This window comes from Podarcis pityusensis (assembly GCF_964106645.2).
Source record: "Podarcis pityusensis genome assembly, chromosome: 6".
Taxonomy (NCBI): domain Eukaryota; kingdom Metazoa; phylum Chordata; class Lepidosauria; order Squamata; family Lacertidae; genus Podarcis; species Podarcis pityusensis.
Window position 1 is genome coordinate 52,645,130 of NC_138030.1, and position 20,171 is coordinate 52,665,300.

Consider the following 20,171-nt stretch of genomic DNA (forward strand, 5'->3'; position numbering starts at 1 on the left):
GTCTGCTCCCATTTGTGAAGGCTTTACACTCCTATTCTGTCTCTAGGTTCCCCCTTCCTCCAACCCAGGTTCCCACAGTACAATCTTCCCCTTACTGCTTGAATGCTGCTTTCTTCATAGAACCCCCAAAGCCATGTCTTACCTGTCAGCAGATGCTGCTTGAGTTGAGCATCGCAAAAGGAACTGGGAGGTGATTGGTAAAGGGCTTCATTATCTAAGCCTGTAAATGCAATAGAAATGGGGGGGGGGGGAGAGAGAAACACAGTAAGATTTTCTTACCATACAAAAATGGTCAACTAATCAAGGGGGCCTTGAAGAAATTCCAGGCAGTGAAATTACATCACCAAGAGAAAGGGTCCAGTTATATTTATGCACACACCCTTTACAAACTGAATAATTTCTTCCTTGAACAACTGCATTTCAGTCACAATATTCTGACCCCGTCCACTTTTGCCTCTAGCACTGCTCACTATCAGAATGCGGCCCCTAGAAGGTTAGCCTGGGTTGGACCTGGCCCTTGGGCTGAAAGTAGGGAACCAAGTGGGCACTGTCCAAAGGGGCAGAAATGATGAGCCGGCTGCCCCCCCCCCTTTACAAAGGCCACTGTTTCTCTGGAATTTGCATATATACTAATAGCAAACACTATATACTGATCAGCAGTTTAGGATGTGGAATGTCAAACAACAGCAACAATGAAATCTAGCAGCAACAGAGTTTTTTTCTTATACCTTCTTTTTCCAAAGCTTCAACAAGTCTCTTTACAACCAGCAGTGCTTGTTCAGGGAGATTTAACCAGTCAACAAACTCCATCTGCCCAGGAGGTCCTGTTAGGAAAAGAGAGGCAAACAAGACTGTTGAACTCATACACTCCTCATTCCAGCACAATGAAAGCTAGGACTGTCAAGCAGCAAAATTGTCAAAGTCTCCTACAGGCTCAAATTTGCAGGATATGTTTGGTGCTAGCTGGCCAGGTTCTGTCTTTAAAAAGAATAAAATTGATTTGGTTGCTACTTCCAGCTACTAAACTGAATGCATGAAGGAAAGGTAGAGAACCTGTGATCCTCCTCCATGGTCTACAACTCCCAACATCCCTCGCTAGTCACAATTCACTTGCATGCCATTGAGTTTAGAAGAACAGAAAATTATCACGTAGTTTGAGCATTAAGTCACTTGAGTGTCTCACTTTTCCTCACCTTTGCTGGATCACTCTTTTTTAAAAATTAATAACAACTATTTTTATTATTATTTATAAAAAGGCTAAAGTTTTTAAGTGCTGTACAAAAATTTAAAAGCAACAATGTCTCCACCCACAAGCTGATAATCTAATAGACATGATGCCAAGGAGGAAGCAGGAAAAAAGCAACTTCAGATAGTAATTCTTTACATTAAATGACATTATATCACCCAGACTCTTACTAATTTCCTAAGACGCTCATTACTTCACAGTTGGTTCAGGAGGCATGTGCACTCTTAAACTATATTCTATCATCAAAAAGTCTGTGTTCTCTGTATTGTTAAGCTATTGTTTATCATGGATTTTGTTATACAGTACTCTTATCTTAAAAGGCACAATCTATGTACACATATATATTGTGGTTTTTTTCTTTGCTGTGGTTGTCAGGAAAACTCTACACTGCGCCTGAAGATTTTTTGTCTGTAGATTTTTTAAAATGAACTTTTAGGGGGGAAATGAATGTGGATACAGATGGTCTCCCAATTCTAATGTGTATTTAAGCAAGCTAGAGAAAATCTGCCTCATAGCTCCAGATCTCCAAAACACCGACCTGACTTTCCTGTGCAGGTTTTCCAAACTCTGACTATTGCACATTTACCAGCATGAAACCTGGCCAGCAGATGGCTCTAAAACCACAAAAATCAGAGTCCTGTTCCAGTCCCGAAGAAGCAGTAAAATGGACAGCGTTGGAATCTCATCTGGTTTTTGAAGCTGGAATTACTGACCTCAGAGCTTGGACAAGGGCTCCTTACATTATAAAACCCAAAGTGAGCTCATCTCTGCAGCAGCTTTGCACAGCAGAGTCTGTCAGGTATACAAAAATACCCAAGTGTCTTATGATACCTTGAAGAGCAAATCATCATACTGTAATAAATTTTAAATGTGTAAATAGTAAATCTTTAAGGTGTCACCAAACTAGACTTTTGCTGCAACAGACTAACAAGGCTACCGCTCTAGAAATTGCTACAAAAATATTAACTACAATCAGAAGTAAACCCTGTACATTCATGTTTATATTTGTAACTCTCTTCAGTGCATCACCGTCTTGAGTGGGACTCTGTGGGTGTCAACAGCATGATGTACGGGAAGAGCGGACATTAGGAGCGAAGTGGGAATGGTCAGCAAAAACTAGAGTTGCCTCATTTTCTGCATCAGGAAATGCAGGAGTTGCAATTTGCAATCTTAGTGTTCATAGAGCAGCACTGAGTCACTCCAAATCCATTCCCGTGTATTTGATTGCTGTGGTGAATGATGCAAGAGATTGTAAAAGAAGCTCTTTCAGTGTCTACTCTAAACTAAGTCTAATTAGGTTCAGGTAAGTGTGCAAAGGATGTGGACTACTGCACAATTCTCTACAACCCTGCAAAACAGGATGCTGCAATTCTTCCAACTTTGAAATGGACAAAGAATCAGAAAAGCAATATAAGAGCTTAAACAAACATTTGCGCTTTGAATATACTTGAGCTGACTCCTATTGGCAAGTGCAAAAGTGAAAGCTACCTCTGAAAACCAGAAAACAATTCCAGCAGAAATAAATGATTACAAAGTAGCTGCTTTCAAGGAAATGGCAAGGAAACGCTACCGTTGCATACACACATATGTATTCATAAATGCATACAGTGGTACCTCGGTTAAGTACTTAATTCGTTCCAGAGGTCCGTACTTAACCTGAAACTGTTCTTAACCTGAAGCACCACTTTAGCTAATGGGGCCTCCTGCTGTTGCCGCACCGCCGGAGCACAATTTCTGTTCTTATCCTGAAGCAAAGTTCTTAACCTGAGGTACTATTTCTGGGTTAGCAGAGTCTGTAACCTGAAGCGTATGTAACCTGAAGCGTATGTAACCCGAGGTACCACTGTACATACATCCTTTTATTTGTATGCTGACTTTCCATAGATAAAACCATGCTCAGGGCAGCTTACAACATGAAAAAACAGGTAACTAAAATAGCCATCAACAATAAATAAAAGTGTGTGTGTGTGTGTGTGTGTGTGTGTGTGTTGCTTTGATATTTTAATTGCATAAAACATCCTGTAACTAGTCCCAGTAAAATATGGTGTACATATAAATATTTCAAGTAATAAAAATAAATGAATAAGGGTTTATTTCCCACAAAACTGGCACGTAGTAGGAAACTACTGTCTGGCAACCAGATACCTGACTATCATTTCTTACTCTACACACACTTTTGCATCCTCTCTGTAGCACCTTCAGGGTGGTGGTGGAAACTACGCCAGGTCAGGGCAGGTAAAGGTAAAGAGACCCCTGACCATTAGGTCCAGTCGCGGATGACTCTGGGGTTGCAGCGCTCATCTCGCTTTACTGACCGAGGGAGCTGGCGTACAGCTTCCGGGTCACGTGGCCAGCATGACTAAGCCACTTCTGGTGAACCAGAGCGCAGGGAAACACTGTTTACATTCCCGCTGGAGCGGTACCTATTTATCTACTTGCACTTCATGCTTTCGAACTGCTAGGTTGGCAGGAGCTGGGACCGAGCAACGAGAACTCACCCTGTCGCGGGGATTCGAACTGCCGACCTTCTGATCGGCAAGCCCTAGGCTCTGTGGTTTAATCTACAGCACCACCTGCCAAAGGACCATCTAATCCAGCATCCTGTTCTCACAGTAGCCAACCAGATACCTGTGGGAAACCTGAAATAAGGACATGAGCATAACAGCACTCTTCCTTCTTGTGATTCCCAGCAACTAGCGTTCAGAGGCATATGACTTTTGACACTAGGAGAATGCTACTGTGGCTGGTAGACATTCACAGCCTTATCCTCCATGCATTTGTCTATCCCACCCTTTCAGGCCATGCAAGTTGTTGGCCATCACTCTGCCTTGGGGTAACAAATTCCACTGCCAAGTGATGGAATGTGTGAAGAGGACTTGAACCTTCCAACTTTCAGCTTCCCTTAATGACACCAGGATTTAATATTTTAAAAGAAAAAGAAACACCTCTCTGCCACCGCTTCTGCAGCATAATACCTAATTTTATACACCTATATAATGTCCCCTCTTCTCTAAACTAAAAACACCCAAATATTTGTTCCCCTTTCCTGAACCTTTTCCAGTGCCACAATATCTCTTTTGAGGAGAGGCTCCCAGAAATGTACACAGCGTTCTAGGTGTACGTCATGGATTTATAATATGACATTAGGATATTGGCAGTTTTATTTTCCACCCCTTTCCTAATTATCCCTAACATGGAATTTGTATTTTCCGCAGCTGCCACACACTGGGTTAACATTTTCATCAAATTATCCACCCCAAGCTCATTCACTGCCAGTTCAGGTTACACTAGCGTTTATGTGAATTACCTTTTTCCTTACCAATGTTACACTTGCAGTGTACTAAGATATCCCCCAATCAACTGCCTAGAGTTTCTATAATTCAACTGTTTCCATCATTTGGTGTGAGGGACTGGTGGGCCCCTGACGAGTGTGCCCTGGAGCAAGGGGGGCTGAAGTCTAATGTGGGAGAGGGGGGCAGTGGTTTATGGGGATCTGTATGAGCCGGGAGGCAAGGATCAGAGGAAGGGGAAACTTCAGAGCTGGAGGAAGAGGTAGGTCAGGCAAGTGAAGGGCCCCGGTGCTTCCCCACCCATTCCTGCACCACTGTCTCCCAGAGCCAGGAGGGAATTGAAATGGGAGGCACAGAGAAAGTTTCCATGCAGGCACAATTTCTGGCTGTGTGCATCTGTCAGGGGAAGGTACATAAGCTGGTGGAGTGAGAGTGGCCCCCTGTTGCTGCAAATGCTCCCTAGAGTGAAGGGCTGGGAATAGCTGCCTAGCCATGAGATTGGTGTGGATAGATATCCAGAGCTATAGAGAATAAATACTTAATTATCTGCCTTGGCTGGGAAGCACCCTTGACATTTTATATATTAAATGTTTGTAATTACTTTTACTGTTGATGTTTTATTGTGCAACCAAATAAATGGAATGACCCCCCCCTCCAGGAATGCCATAGGTGTTTTTTCTTATGTAGGTCTTCCTTTGTACACTTGTTATAATCCTGTTATAATCCTGTTAATTGCAGTGCCCTAAAAATCCAGTTTTGCCATTTGCCAACAAACTAATTTGCTGTCTGAAACAAATGCCACACAGTACTCCATGAAACCTTGATCCTGGCTCACCTTAGGGTTGATTCACAGTACCTCTGATACCATGTTGAAATTTAGATTGGTAATGTGGTCCTAATCCGTACACAGAGGAAAGTGTCACCAGTTTCTACACCAGCCACACATAGCCTGACAGCACTGGCTTTTTCATGCTGATCAGCAGTGAGAAGACACTGGAAAAGTGGACGCTGTGTGCCCAGAAGAATAATGTGCAGAGTGTACTGCCAGCTCCTATGTGTCCAGGTTCTCATGAATTAGGCTTTGGCCAAGGCCCAAGGATTCAGCTTTGGTTGAATCTGGATTTCCATCAAAGCAATCCTAAAACTAAAGATCAAATGCTGAAATAAAAAAAAATATGGGTCAAACCTCAAGAGCTGGCAAGTTTTAGGGACAGTGGTAGGCACATTGGTGTGCAAGCAGCCCACTCAACACAAACTCAGCAATGCTATTTTTCCATGTGCCTAAAGCAATGGCCTTTTCACGAGTTAGGAGAAGTGTGTTCTAAAGGAACGGGGAAATCTCTAATGATGGAATTTTAGTTGAACTAAAACCCCATTTTATTATGTGTTGGTTTGAAGCAACTCCTCTTGTAAAACCCTGCCTGTCAAAACTGGGTCAAGTTTGTTTGTACTCTTTGGTTTCATTGGCTCTTTTCTGACAGCTGGATGGGCGGAAGGAGATGCTTCTCTTCACACCTTTGCCATGAGCAGCTGGGCAGGGAGGGAAGGCTGCCAAGGACACCAGGCCCCCAGGGAAAGGAGGGGGCAGAAAGGGAGCTCTAACTGGGCAGGATACAGCCGGATGCCCAGCCATGGTAGCTGAAATCGGCACAGGTCATGAGCTATACAAGGCCAGTAAAAGCACCAGCGCTCCTTTTCCTGGGTGCAAGCCACACTGAAGCCCCTTTCATTTGCAAAGCAACACTGTACTGGTTTTTCCTTTCTTTCCCCAAATGCAATTTAATAATCTTTCAGGGATCTTTCCCCCACCCCCAGGGCAATCCCGTGAATCTGAGAGTGTAAAGAAAGGACTACGAAAGAAGCCAAAATTGGTTAAATTCAGCCAGGCAAGAAGTTAAAACGTAATCAGCTCAGTCAGATGGGTGTTTTTTGTTGTTTTTTCTATGTGCAAGACTGTGTGATTTTGTTGCCTTGCTTTTTTTACAAGCTCTGACAATTTGGCTTCATTGGTTTAAAGGGATATTTCCTGGAATTTCTTGCTAAATTCTTCTGTATGTGCCGCACAGTTGTTAATATACCACATGAGTCCTGGGGAGAATTCACAAGGTTCTATAAGATTTGGTGTCCTCTGGGCTTTGGGAAAGTAAAACTTTCTTTTTATTATTTCCTAGAGCTGCTTTGGATAGAGAATTCCCTGACAGGTAGCTGGACAGATAGTTTGTTAGGAGCTTCAGTCTGAAGGTAGCAACCTATTGTGATTATACGGGGGGGGGGGTACCCTTCCACAAAAAGGGGCTTTGCCAGGAAGACCCCCTCATCTGTCACACTGTGGTTTTTTTCTTTTAAATTTTTTGTTTCTTTTAAAATTTGCTGGCTATTCCCATGGGTGCCTTGCTGTGATGCCAAATGGTTTATGACCCCAGCCTACCAAATAAAAATATGATTTTTGAAATCACTTTTTAACTGAATACAGTAGGTGATAGGAAAGATTTTTGGAGTTCTCACCATGCCCACTTTTACACTTTAGCTACCTGCATTTTGATATGCAGTCACAAGCACCCATCTGAGGGTTGACTCTGGGTCATTGCAGCCCTTGGCCTGAGAATGGCTTGGCCACCCTGATTTAACAAACTGGTGTTCATTCTGGCCATTAGCACCTTGTGTTTCTTCCAGGGATGGGAAACCTGTGGCCTTTCAGATATTGGTGGACTCCCAATTCCCATAAGTCCCAGCCAGCATGGCTAATGACTGTTCTTCAACCTGGGGTCCTCGGATGTTGTTGGAGTACAACTCCCATCATCCCTGACCATTGGCTGAGGTGGCTGGGGATGATGGGAGCTGTAGTCCAGCACCATCTGGAGACCCCAGGTTGAAAACACTGATCTGGAGGGCCATAGATTCCCCATCCCTGCTTTAGCAGAAGATGCAGCTTAACTCTCTACATTTGAGGTTGGTGGCAGTGTAAAGAAGGAGGTGCAAAGGGAACTTTGCCAGTCTGGAGGAAAGTTGTACACCCACCTTCAAAAGTCCCTCCTCATCTTACCTGAGGTGCATGGGGACCTTTTTATCCTGGTTTGCTTAAGAGCCTTGGAGCATAAGATCTAATTCCCCAGCTGCCTAGTCACTGAAGCATTTTCTGTGCTAACATGACAGCTGCAAAAATCTAGAAATGTCAACCAAGGAGGTGACACTACGGGGAATAAGAGAGTTTTGCAGTAAATTGACGTCCCTTTTCCACTTGAATGGTTTGGAAGGCAGCAGGATTGCTCCTATTGGTCTTGGGCAAATAGCATATTAACCATCGCAACTGCATCCCCTTCCTCCTTTGCCCCCTGGTCCTTCCTAGGTCTTAACACTAAGGAGTTTTGACTTCAGCCACACATAGCCAGGAAATGGACCGTTAAGCCTGACATTTCAATCTGCCCTAATGTCAGTACAGGCCAAAGGAAACAGCTAGTACAGAAGCTGGCCAATGCATTAAACTGACCCAGATTTTGTGGTGGTTAAAAAAAAAAATCTGCAATGCAAATGAAAAACTACATGATTGTGCGTGGCTTTTTTTTTTTAGACAGAAGGATGAAAGGAGCCCTGTGGAGAATAGGGATATCAACAGCAAGATCAGCACATCCATCTATAACATCCCCTAAAAACTCATGTACCACTGCAGAGATCCCTGCTGCACCAGCTGAATGCAGCACAGCACAGGTTACCTCTGGCAGTGTTCCCAACAGCTGCAGTCCTCACAAGGCCCTATAGCAGAGTGTTGCAGGAGTGGAGGCAGATCCAGAGTCAGCCCATTCCCAGAGGGGGAGATGATTCAGACGCTTATGCTGAAACTGTGTGGAGTTGGTATGGCATATAAATAAAACATTACTGCGCCACCCCAATGCATCGTCTCACCTCGGCCAGAAGGAGCAACAGGGCTTTGAAGCACAGCTTCTAGCCAGTGCTTTGCTTGGCTCCCTTATTAAATTTATGTTAAACCAACCACAAGGCCTCACTCCAAATTAAAATGATCTCTCTTCAAAATATTTTGTCTCTATAGTCTTCGGTCTCTCCATTTTTGCCATGCTCCACATTTTATCTAGCCATTCTATTATAGAAGGTAATTTACTGAGTTTGATTTGGTGGCAGTTAAGAATTCCGGCTGCTAATAATAGGTTGTTAACAAGGATCTGACTAGGCTTATTCACACTGACTCCTCTGTACACAAAATGAAGCCAGACTGGGGAATTCATGGCGGCGCCTTTAACTCCTGCACTTTGGAGGGGTGATAAAAAGTAAGAATTGCCCCAAGGCCAACATTTAGTTTGAGGTGAGAGACTGTGGCCATCCAAAAGGGCTGTAGCTTAGTAGCAGAACTACTGTTTGCATACAGAAGGACCAAGGTTCAAGTCCCAATATCTCCAGGTAAGGCTGGGAAAGATCCCTGGCCAAATCCCTGAAGAACAACACTGAGCTAGGTGTATGGAGGTGTCTTGATGGAAGACTGCTCTCTATGTTTCAGATGCTGTTGGAAGGTTAACTTTGATCATCCATTACCACTGGCAATGTTGACCAGGGCTGTGATGAGTTCTTTGGCTCTGTCAGGATCTGGCATGGTTTGGCAGCCCTGGATGGAGAAGGAGAAAGTAGAGGGGTGTGTGACCTGAAGGCTGCCACCCAGGGATGGAGGGGGGGTGGCAGCAGGGGCAGAGGCCGGGCACTCACAACAAATGTTTTGTGGGTGCCTGGGCACCCTGGAGTTGGCACCAGTGGGACCATGCCTAGAAAGTGTAGGTCATGCAGAAAAATGTCTCCGACCTGTAGTTTCCAGGCAAGGAAAGAGCGGAAGTGTGGATGAGCCTTACGTCTCTAGGGAGCCAACAAGAGCTCCTTGGAGCCTGTGGACTAAACCAAGCTTTCCTGAAATTTTATCCGAGTCAATTAAAACACAGCCCCAGAACTTTTTCTCCAGTTTAATTAATCAGTACATTTTTAATGCTTCTCAGAGCAGAGGCTTTCAAGGCCACGGAAGAAATGAACAACGTTTGTTCCTAATTCATTAGGAATTATTTTTAGCCCTGCATCTGTGCAAGGGTGATAATGAAGATGGGAAAACCATAAACCCAACCAAGAATAGGGGAGAAATCCATTCGGTTCGCATTTTAATAGGAAGCTACTAGATTCAATACATGAACCCAAACACTGCTATCCTTGAAATTCATTCCTCTGAATTTTGCAATGCTGTTGGCCAGCTTAAAAAAAGGGGGGGATGTGTATATTAAAGAAGAGCACACACAAAAATGTGTATATTAATATGTGTATATTAAGAGAAAATTGCTTGCAAAAATGTATATATTAAGAGAAACAGACAGAAATGCGTATTTAAAAACAAAACAAAAAGCAAACTGATGTGGGAATGTGGAACACGACCCATATCTCAGTCCCCTGAGAGATACTTTCTTTGTGGGACAGCACAGCTTCATAAATTGTTGGCAGTCCTCCTCTGTGACTGGTTGGAAGGAATTCCAAACCTTTTGCTCAGGGAACAGGAGTCAACCACAACTGCCAAATGACCTCCTTCCCACCCCTCAGCCTGCCTGCATGTGCTGCTTTGGCAGGTAAGAAAAGTGACATAGAGAGAAGATGCTGCCTCTTTGGGAGGTGGTATGACCCACCTCTTAAAGGTTATGGGTTGGATTCAAAGTAGACCCACTGAAAGGAATGGACATGACTAACCTAGGCCCATTCCTTTCAGTCTACCCTGGCCCACTAAGTGGAACTCAATTGGATACAACCCACAGGGTGGTATTCAACTACTGCATCCCATCAGTGCAAGGAATTTTGCTTGCACAAAATCACTGCCCCTCTCTCTTCCCACTGGGTGTTCCCCATGGCCTCTCCAGATTTGCTCCAGAGGCTTAAAGGAACCCATAGAACAGATTTAGGGGCAAGCAGAAATCCTTGCATTGATGTGATGTTCACTTAGCACTACATTCCACCCACAACCGTTAGGAGGAGGAATCATACCACTTCCCAAATAGCAACTTCTGTATACATTACTATGTAAATAACAGAGGAATTAAGCGAGCAGAAGAAGCTGGGGAAGTTTGCTGTGTGCACATAGGCACACTAAAAAGGAAGAGGCTACAAAAATCAGCCAAGGAAGGGCAAAGCAGAGGTGCCTTTATCAACAACTAGCAACCTGGTACCTGGTGTTGCTTGGGAATTCTAATAAAACAAAAAATCAGTGCAGTTCCAAATGGTTCATTCAGCCCACCATCTTGATTCAATATGGTGTCCAACTGTACTTAAACATAGAAGAAAACCTGCTCCTTGGTTTCAGGAACCAACATACAAAATTTGGTTGTGAACTCTTAAGAAGTGTACAAATGCAAAAGAATGTAAGGAGATGAAGAGAACTGCAGAATTAGAGGAACAGAAGTGGAGAAGAAGAGGAGGAGGAGTTTGGAGTTGATATCCCGCTTTATCACTACCCGAAGGAGTCTCAAAGTGGCTAACATTCTCCTTTCCCTTCCTCCCCCACAACAAACACTCTGTGAGGAGAGTGGGGCTGAGAGACTTCAAAGAAGTGTGACTGACCCAAGGTCACCCAGCAGCTGCATATGGAGGAGCGGAGACGCGAACCCGGTTCACCAGATTACAAGTCTACCATTCTTAACCACTACACCACACTGGCTCTCACACTGGAGCAGGTGTGTGTGTGTGTGTGTGTGTGTGTGTGTGTGTGTACAGCCTATTTATCCACATATTTTAATATACTCAATGGCCCATCTGGCACCATACATCCTGCTGTCTATGTCTGTGTAGAACAGAAGAAACCTACATTTTTGGATGGCCCTCAAAAGAGGAACAGGGTCCCAAACTCAGCGATCCTTTTCTAGGGAGAAAAAAATAATGACGAGAGCTCCAGTTTGAGGTCAATTTGTGGCTGTCTCCACTTCGGCTGCAGTTAGGAACCACTTTTTTCACAGTTCGATTAACAACCTCTGTGACCAATGAAGCATTAGAATTCCTCCATATGTTCACAATAGCAAAGGTATGACTCAACCAGCACCACGGCCCAAGGCAGAAAGTGTGTCAGACATATGCCGCCTTGAGCAAGGCACTGTGGGTGCGCACTGTGAGAGGGGAGCTGCTGGAGAAGTGCAATGATTCAGATGAATGGATGGCTTGAGAATTTCAATCTTTACACATTCTGATACAAGCTGACCTGATCCTCACCTTTGAAGGTTAAGGTGCGGATCAGAAAATAGCTGCACATCAAATGTTACACTTCTCTCAACACTGCAACACAGTTTTCAGCTCAGGAACAATATAAAATACAGTGATACCTCGAGTTAAGTACTGGTACTTAATTTGTTCTGGAGGTCCATACTTAACCTGAAACTGTTCTTAACCTGAAGCACCACTTTAGCTAATGGGGCCTCCTGCTGCCGCTGCGCCGCCGGAGCACAATTTCTGTTCTCATCCTGAAGCAAAGTTCTTAACCTGAAGCACTATTTCTGGGTTAGCGGAGTCTGTAACCTGAAGCGTATGTAACCTGAAGCGTATGTAACCTGAAGCGTATGTAACCTGAAGCGTATGTAACCCGAGGTACCATTGTACATCTAAAGCCGTGGATTTTGAGGTACAGTATGTTTAGAAATGCCTGTTTCTAGGGGAAAAATTGTTCAGAAATGTGTGTCTTGAGAGAAGACACATTTAACAACAAGTATTTAGATGCAAATTTTCATGTGATTTTTTGTAAATTAGTGCAGAAATGCACTTATGAGAACACATGTGAAAGTGACACAGACCAGAAATTAACTTATTTGTCCATTCCAATTCAGAGGCCCAATCTCCTCTTTAAACTGGCAAGCAGCTCTTTAAAGGAAACAATCTGCTCTGAGTTCCCTGTGTATGTGTGTGCAAATCAGTCAGCTCAAACAGTAAGTACCAATGATCAGAGTGCAGTATGGCAAAAGCATACAAGAACTATGAAAAATTAACAGAAGCTTATATACGGTAAGTGTGTGTGTGGAGGTGATATATAGATATAGAAATAGAAATATATAGATATTAATGACACATATTCTACCTTTTGTCCCTTGGAAGCCTCCTGCTCCAAAGCAGCTCATGGTAATACAATAACATCAATTTAAGTACAACAAAACCAAGTGAATGAGAAAACAGCTGATGCATAATCAGCAAGAGAGTCAAAATTTTGCAGAGAGAATGAGGTGATGAAAACAAAAAGCAGTTTCACACTTCCAAGTATCCTGTCTTCCCCTTGGCCAAAACTCTTCATAAACCTCTGCAAACTACCTTCGATCAGACAAAGGCATTGGGCTTAGCAATAGGAAATACCGTAAATTTCGCTCTATAACACGCAGATTTTTTCTCCTAAAAAGTAAGGTGAAATGTCTGTGCGTGTTATTGAGCGAATGTGTGGTCCCTGGAGCTCACTTGCCGGAGCGCAGGGGCAAAATAGGCAAAAATCAAGCAAAAATAAGATCGGGCGGGCGGAGGGAAGGGGGAAGGCGGAAGCTTTCCTGCATTCTGCCTCAGGGTCTTACTGCCCACCCGCTTCTGTTGCTGCGTTTGCTCAAACTCAACAAAGAGCAGGGAATCCCCTGCCCTCCTGGCAAGCAGAGGGTTAAGGAAAGGATCGAGTCCTCCCTTCTAATTCTTTCCTAGTCACACTGCGTGCAGGCTCCAGCCCACCACTTCCTCCTCTCCGTGCTCTAGGGACTCGCAGGCAGCCGAAAAGCAAAAGCATGCAGGTGGGAGAGAGAGACAGAGAGAGGGCTGGCTTGGGTGGGTGGGGGGGGGAACTTTTGCTTTACAATGGTAGGTTTCTCATTTCTTTTCCAAAAGCAGAGAGCCCTGCCCCCAGGCCCCCTCCAAATTACAGCTTCTCCAAGCAATGTACTGCTGGAGGGAGACAGTATGCTTGTTTGGAAGAGAAACCCTGCTTCCCTGCTCGTAAGTAACAGCAGGCTGGATTGCAGAGTGAGACATGGAAATCTCTGGATTTATATGCTGTATATCAAATATCTTAATCTATACTTTCTACACGCGGCTGGTAAATCAGAATCTCCTGAGCCAGGAGGATTACAGCATCTCTCCTCTCCCCTTCATTAAAAGCCTAATACTCTTCTTTGAAGAAGTATAACGTGAGAATGTTTTTTATATATATTTTTTAAAGTTCTTTTCCTCATTGTGCGCTATACACTGATAATTGCTGCCACAATAACAATTGATTGAAAATGGAATTTAGTCTCCCCCCCCCCCCATAGAGAGCTGTTCTTCAGACGTTTAGCCTTAATACAGTGGCTGATGTAATACCCTTCTGCTTCACTAGGCATTTTATATAGGGACATTAAAATTGATTTTCTACATCTTGGCAGATGAAAAAAAGTGTGTTACATGCCCTATTGCCCAAAAGTGTGCAAGTACAGAGCAAAGGTTGCAGTGACAGAGGTGGCCAAAAAAGAAATACCGTAAATAAAAAAGAAATCATACTTCGTATATCCTGTCTGGCTTGGGTGGGTGGGTGGGGTGGGGGCTTTTGCTTTCCTTCCCTCCCCATTTAAAACGTGGTGACAAAGCACGGATCCACATGGATCCTCAGGATTTTTGCATTGGGTCACCCCAAATTCACCATCAGATCACATTACATGTCCATGGCTACAGTCTGTACCAAAAAAATCACGCACCCACTGTTGCCTGGGGCTGCAATGGTGCAAAAACGTGGTTACAAAGCATGGATCCACATGGATCCTCAGGATTTTTGCATTGGGCTACTCCAAACTCACTGTCAGATTACATGTCTGCGGCCACAGCATGAACCACAAAAATCATACACCCACTGTTTCATTTAGAATATTTTTTTTCTTGTTTTCCTCCTCTAAAAACTACGTGCGTGTTATGGTCTGGTGCGTGTTATAGAGCGAAAAATACGGTATATTAATAATGCATTATAAAAGTGAAACTGTTACACACTCCACTCTTCGCAAGGAGGAATCCATAACCTTAAAGCAGTCCATCAATCCCTGTCACCTGTTTTAGACACTCCATATTGGGCTTAGCAACCCAGCAAATAAAACGGGCAATCAATTGAGCATCCTTAAATTCCCAGGCAACAACAGAGCCAGTGGCCTTGTGCTGCAATTTAGTTCTGGACCAGATGATATCTAGCTGGAATGGGAAACATCAGGCAGACTAAGATTTGTCAACTTTAAGGAGCAGCAGTCTGACATGCAGAAATTAATTAAGCTTTCCCCTTCACTTTAGTTGCACCTAAAATAAAATTTAATTGGCTGAATTCCAATGTATGAAGTTACTGTTAAAAGCACTAGATGAGAACCAGTACATACATTGGCATCTACGGGCAATTTTAAAATATTCACTTAATGCTACACTGAATACAACGTATTAGGTCAATATTCTGCTCTATTTAATTATTCAACTGGGAAACCAATACAATCCTGTCTCATTTAATACAGGGTTGTTGTTTTTTTACAAAGCAAAGTCTCTATAACAATACAATATAGGTCTACTCAGAAGTAAGCCTCATTGAATTCAATGGAGCTTCCAGGTATGTGTGTATATATAGAACTACAGGGTTAGAAAAAACCCCAGAGCAAAACTGTAGTCCTGTTTAACTACTGATATTCTAATAACAGACTTCCTGAATCTTTTTACTGACTGCCCAGGGCACCCCAAGTTTGTGGTATTGATTATTTAACAGAATTGCATACACATCAACACTTCATCTGAAAATAACTATATTAATGAATTCAGGTAGGTAGCCGTGTTGGTCTGACGCAGTGGGGGGGGGGGGGAATGAAAAAAAAATTGTCCAGTAGCATCTTAGAGACCAACTAATTTTGTTCATATTCCTGAAAGCAGCATACATTAAGGACCTAATCCTGCTCTTCCACCACATCAACATGACTAGGAATAATCGGTTCAAGGCATCATACTTATTACAGGCAACAACTGATGTTTCATAAAACGACAAAGGAACTCAAACCTGCTGTCCAAAGTACTTCTGGCCAGAAGTTGTTTAGAAAAGTCCCACCCCAAAAACCCTATAAGAACTCTAAAATAATTGAGCAGAAGTCAGCTTACTCAGTAAGGAAGTGCAAAGAAGAAGAGCCTCGCCTTCCCCACTTGCAATCAAGCCCAGCTGAGCTGGCCATAGATTTAAGAACAGCAGAAACAGCTGGGGAAAGAAGAGTTCAGCGATATTTTTTTTAAAAAAAGTTTTATCAGTTGTATGTCTTTTTCAGTTCGATCCTTTTACATGGTTTTGTACGCATTGTGGTATTTTATGCATTGTTATTTTCATAGAATCATAGAGTTGGAAGTGACCACAAGGGCCATCGAGTCCAACCCCCTGCCAAGCAGGAAACAAATTTTTATTGATAATAGTTTAGTAATTATTTATTATAATTGTTAAAAGTGAAATTCTGTTTAATTATTATTTGCTGACGTTCTGAGAGTTAATTTTACTGTGTACTATTACATTCTAATAGATGATTGAATATTTATTTGATATAAGTCGTTCCATTTTAAAGTTATTTTGTTATGATTTTTTTTTATTGGATGGGATTATTATAAGGTGTGTGTTCTTTGTTGTATATTTTGATGCTGTAAACTGCCTTGTGTTTAGTAATATAGAAAGGCAGTATACAAATTAAAAGGCAAAGGGAAGGAAATGGTTTAGGGGTGTCCAAATGACACGCACGTGGCACCAAACACAGAAGTAGCCCTGAAACATCATAAATATGCAGCGCTGGATTTACGTATAAGCTAAACAAGCTATAGTTTAGGGCCCCACTCTCTTGGGGGCCCCCACAAAAAAATTAAAGGATGTACATTTCCAAAATATAAGATAAAAAACAAATAAAATAAAACCTGCATACAGCAACAGTGTTTTGTGTTGTGTAGGCTCCTATGGTGTAAGTAATGGCCTGCTTGCCAAAATATCACTGGTTTGCTCATTTCTATACACAGTGGTACCTTGGTTCTCAAAACTTTAACATTGTTGTGATTATTTTTAGTGTTGGAGGTATGGAGAAAAAGCAGAACTTATTCAGCGCCATAAAAGTCACAATTCCAGAAGATTTTATTTAGAAATAATTTCCACTGATACCCAAGAAAAAAGTTCAGCCTGTTAAATTTTTCTGCAGTCAGTATTATTATCATCATCATTATTTATTAAATCTTCAGTTGTAGATCTCAGGGTGGTTCACAACATAAAAATACAACTTAAAAACACAAAATTAAAAACGAGCAAAAAACAAACAAACAAACCAGTAACGCACCCCCCCCCCCAATTCAGAGTCCAAGGCCAAGCAATAAACTCTCTTTTTAAGATTCACACCCTCAGCAATAGGGAGATTTGCCATGTGGCTAGTATACGCACCACAAATTACATGCCCAGGATGAATTTATGGTTGCAGCCCTATATCCACTTACCTGGGAAGCCCCACTGAAATCAGTGTGACTTGCCTATAAGTAAACAGGTATAAGATTGTGCCATAAACCAAGTGAAGATTTGCAAAACAAGGGACAGGAAAGTTTCCTCTGTTCCAAAGTTAAACATTCTATGCCTTTGTTTTCAACTCAACTCTAACGGGTTAACGTCAGCCTGGGAGTATAATGTTCATCTTTCACTCCTGTCTATATGCCTGCATAAGAAGAATAGGGCTGTGTTAACCTGAATGTGTTTCTTATATTGAGTTTTTGCTTGGTCCAATAAAAGGTATTGCCTCACCGCTCTGAGTATTTTATTCCATGGGATCAACACAGCTGCTATGGCTCTGATTAAATACTGGAGCCGCTTCAAAATCATTAGCTTCACCAAATACTCCTGCTTAGACAGTTTCTCTGCCCTTCTGCACGCTCCCCGCCTAGCAATCCACACTGTATGTTTTTCATACAAAACCAAGCAGCCTGAAAGTCCGTAGTCACTGCATACACACCACCACCCCTGTTCTAAAGGCTGTTTCATGTAAGATTTTAATGGGCACAAATACCTAACTTTATATACCTACTAACATGTAGCTGAAGCACATCTACATCTACCATGGAAATTCTATGCAGGAAATAGGAGACTTTAGCTCCATGGGGGTCTCATATTTATGTGGTGTACATGAATTGGGGAAGAGAAATGTGTGGGCCTTGAGTGATTGTGATGTTGCATTTTATTGTACTATTGTTTTAACATATTGCTATCACACCCCCGGTTTGTAATCCTCTCTGGGTGTTCAGTGGGCGGAAGAGAAGGATAAATAAAATAAAAATGATACAAACAATTCCAAAGGATTTGGTGGGCCTGGGCCAACTGCCCATCTGTCTGCTGTGCATAATGGAGTACACATTGGCCACAGTGCGCAGCTTACTGCCAGCACATTTGCAGGGGTCTTCTAACCCTGGGTTAGACCTGGTTTTCATGAGTGCAAAGAGCTAAGTGCTGAATTAACACAGACCATGCTGTCCACAAATGCCCTTAGGTAGTCCCAACTGTGTCTCTATCCACTCACTCTCTCTTCAGGTCCCTGCCATGGTGCAAGTAGCAAAAAAAGGACTGAATGAATCCACAAGTTAAAACACAGACTTACCATTAGCTGATATATTTTGCAATAACATCCCTCAGCTCCAAGAAAGGTAAGCAACTTGTTGCTTAACACCAAAGGCCATCCCCCCGCTTTTTTCCTTTGCCACCAAACATACTCAATTTATTCCTACAATCACAAAGGGTACAGATGTCGATAAAATAAAAAATAAAATAAAAGCTATACCTGTCCGAAGAGAATTTACAGCTGTGTGCAGCTTTTGGGGCACAACTTGTCAATCATAATTTGGACTATACATTGAAAAAATAAAAATAATTGTGGAAACGATTTTCTCTCATGCATGTAATCTTATAGATCATCATCAATCCCATGGCTGGAATACTGATTTGAAGAGTACAGCTCCCCCAGGGTGAAATGTGTCTGCAAAGTCTGCACTGCCTTCAGCAACACTTGGGTCTGAAGTAGTCACCTCCCAGATTCTGTCTTCTCAAATGGCCCTCAAGATCCTCTGTAGATATTTCAAATGAAGATGCACTGCTGGCCCTTCCTTTAATTAACAGCAGACTTTTTTTAATACAAGTCATCTGGACAATTCAAAGAGATGGAACATTTCAGAATGTCAGCCTCATTTCTCATAAAAACAAAAGCCAGAAGCGGCTTCCTAATCCCGCCCCCCCATTCCCATCCCAGTATAAACACATTGTTCCCAACCATCAGCACAGGCATCCACATATCTGGCTAGCCATGTGACTTGCTGCTCACATGAAAATGATTACCCTGCACACAAAAAGAGACACGCCAGCTGGAAAATTGGCCTGCCCTGCTTCAAATTCCCGAGTGGTTCACACACATCACGCTCTGGGAGAATGTGGCTCTCAAACCACACCATCCATAAACTGTAAAATCATAGGGCTTTCAAGAAAGCCTCACTTCAGTAGCAAAGCCAGCATTTCAACAGGGAAAGTTTCTTGGGAACGCACATTCCCCCTACTCCCATTAATGGAGTGATGTGCACAGACAACGGAAGTTGAGCTTGAGAAAGTCCTATGAACTTCAGTGCATGGCTCAAGGCCAACTAGTTAGAGAGCACAGCCCTCTTCAGATTGCTGCAGAAGGACACACTGTTAGGAAATACTGCCATAATTCTGGAAAACTGCCTCATACAGAAACACTTCATTTGAAATATAAATATATATATATATGTATATATGAACTCACCCCATAAGTTACTGGAAGGTGCCCCAGTTGGCATTGGTGGCAGTGGTCTGGGCCTTGATTTAGGCGTGGCAGCCACAATCCTCACAGGACCCAAGTACTCTACGTAAGTGCCTGGGAAATCTCCCCATTCCTTGGTACGTTCATTGAAGCCATTAAGCCAGCCTTGGGGGTTTCTCTCATCCCCTTCCTTATAGTCCACACAGGCATGCCCTGCCCTGCTGACGGTGAGCAGGTCTCCGGGACAGAGAGACAGGTCTTCCTCCCGATCCTTCTTATATTCATAAAGAGCACGGTACTGCAATCCATCCACTGAGGCCATGGCTAGAAAGCTGGGAGGCTCCCGAGTTACATCAAAAACTTGACAGTCGTGTGCATCCTCACAGGCATTGGGAGAAGATGGAAGGAGGTAACTAGGGGATGGGATAGAGAACTGCAGTTGCCTGGGTTTTTAAAAGCAAAAACTTGTAGCCCTTCCACTGGCTCCCCCTGGTTTCAACTCCCTGAGCACAACTCCTTGTTTCATAAAGGAATGATGTCAGAAGCAAGCAAACCCTGAGGGCTCAACCGTCTGCAAAACTCAGGCCATCAATCTGCGGTCATCTTTACAAGTACCGCCAGTTCCCAGCTGAACAACTTAATGAGGCAGAGAACCAAAAAAACGGCAGGTCTCCTCCTCTCTCTGTTCAGGCAGTTGCAGATTCCAAGTCTGGTATCAACAGCAGATTCCTTGGCAGCGCCTTCTGCTGTAAGAGTAAGACAGTGACATTAATGATTTCATAAAGACACTGAGTTGCCAGCTTTTCAGTCAGTCTCTGTAGCTGTGCCTTTTAAGGATGGCTTCAT

General features: G+C 43.0%; 1 protein-coding gene across 3 annotated transcripts in view; it reads right to left on the minus strand.

The window, feature by feature from the left end:
- LOC308479038 (phosphatidylinositol 3-kinase regulatory subunit gamma) overlaps nt 1-20,171 on the minus strand; it is a 263,420-nt gene that overhangs the window by 242,525 nt on the left and 724 nt on the right. For all 3 annotated transcript variants that reach the window (XM_081009375.1, XM_081009373.1, XM_081009374.1), the window contains exons 2-4: nt 19,329-20,071; nt 729-824; nt 143-220 (exon numbers count right to left, since the gene is read on the minus strand). In XM_081009375.1, coding sequence (XP_080865501.1) covers nt 143-220; nt 729-824; nt 19,329-19,647 — 493 coding nt within the window. In that variant the 5' untranslated portion in view covers nt 19,648-20,071. The remainder of the gene's footprint in view (nt 1-142; nt 221-728; nt 825-19,328; nt 20,072-20,171) is intronic.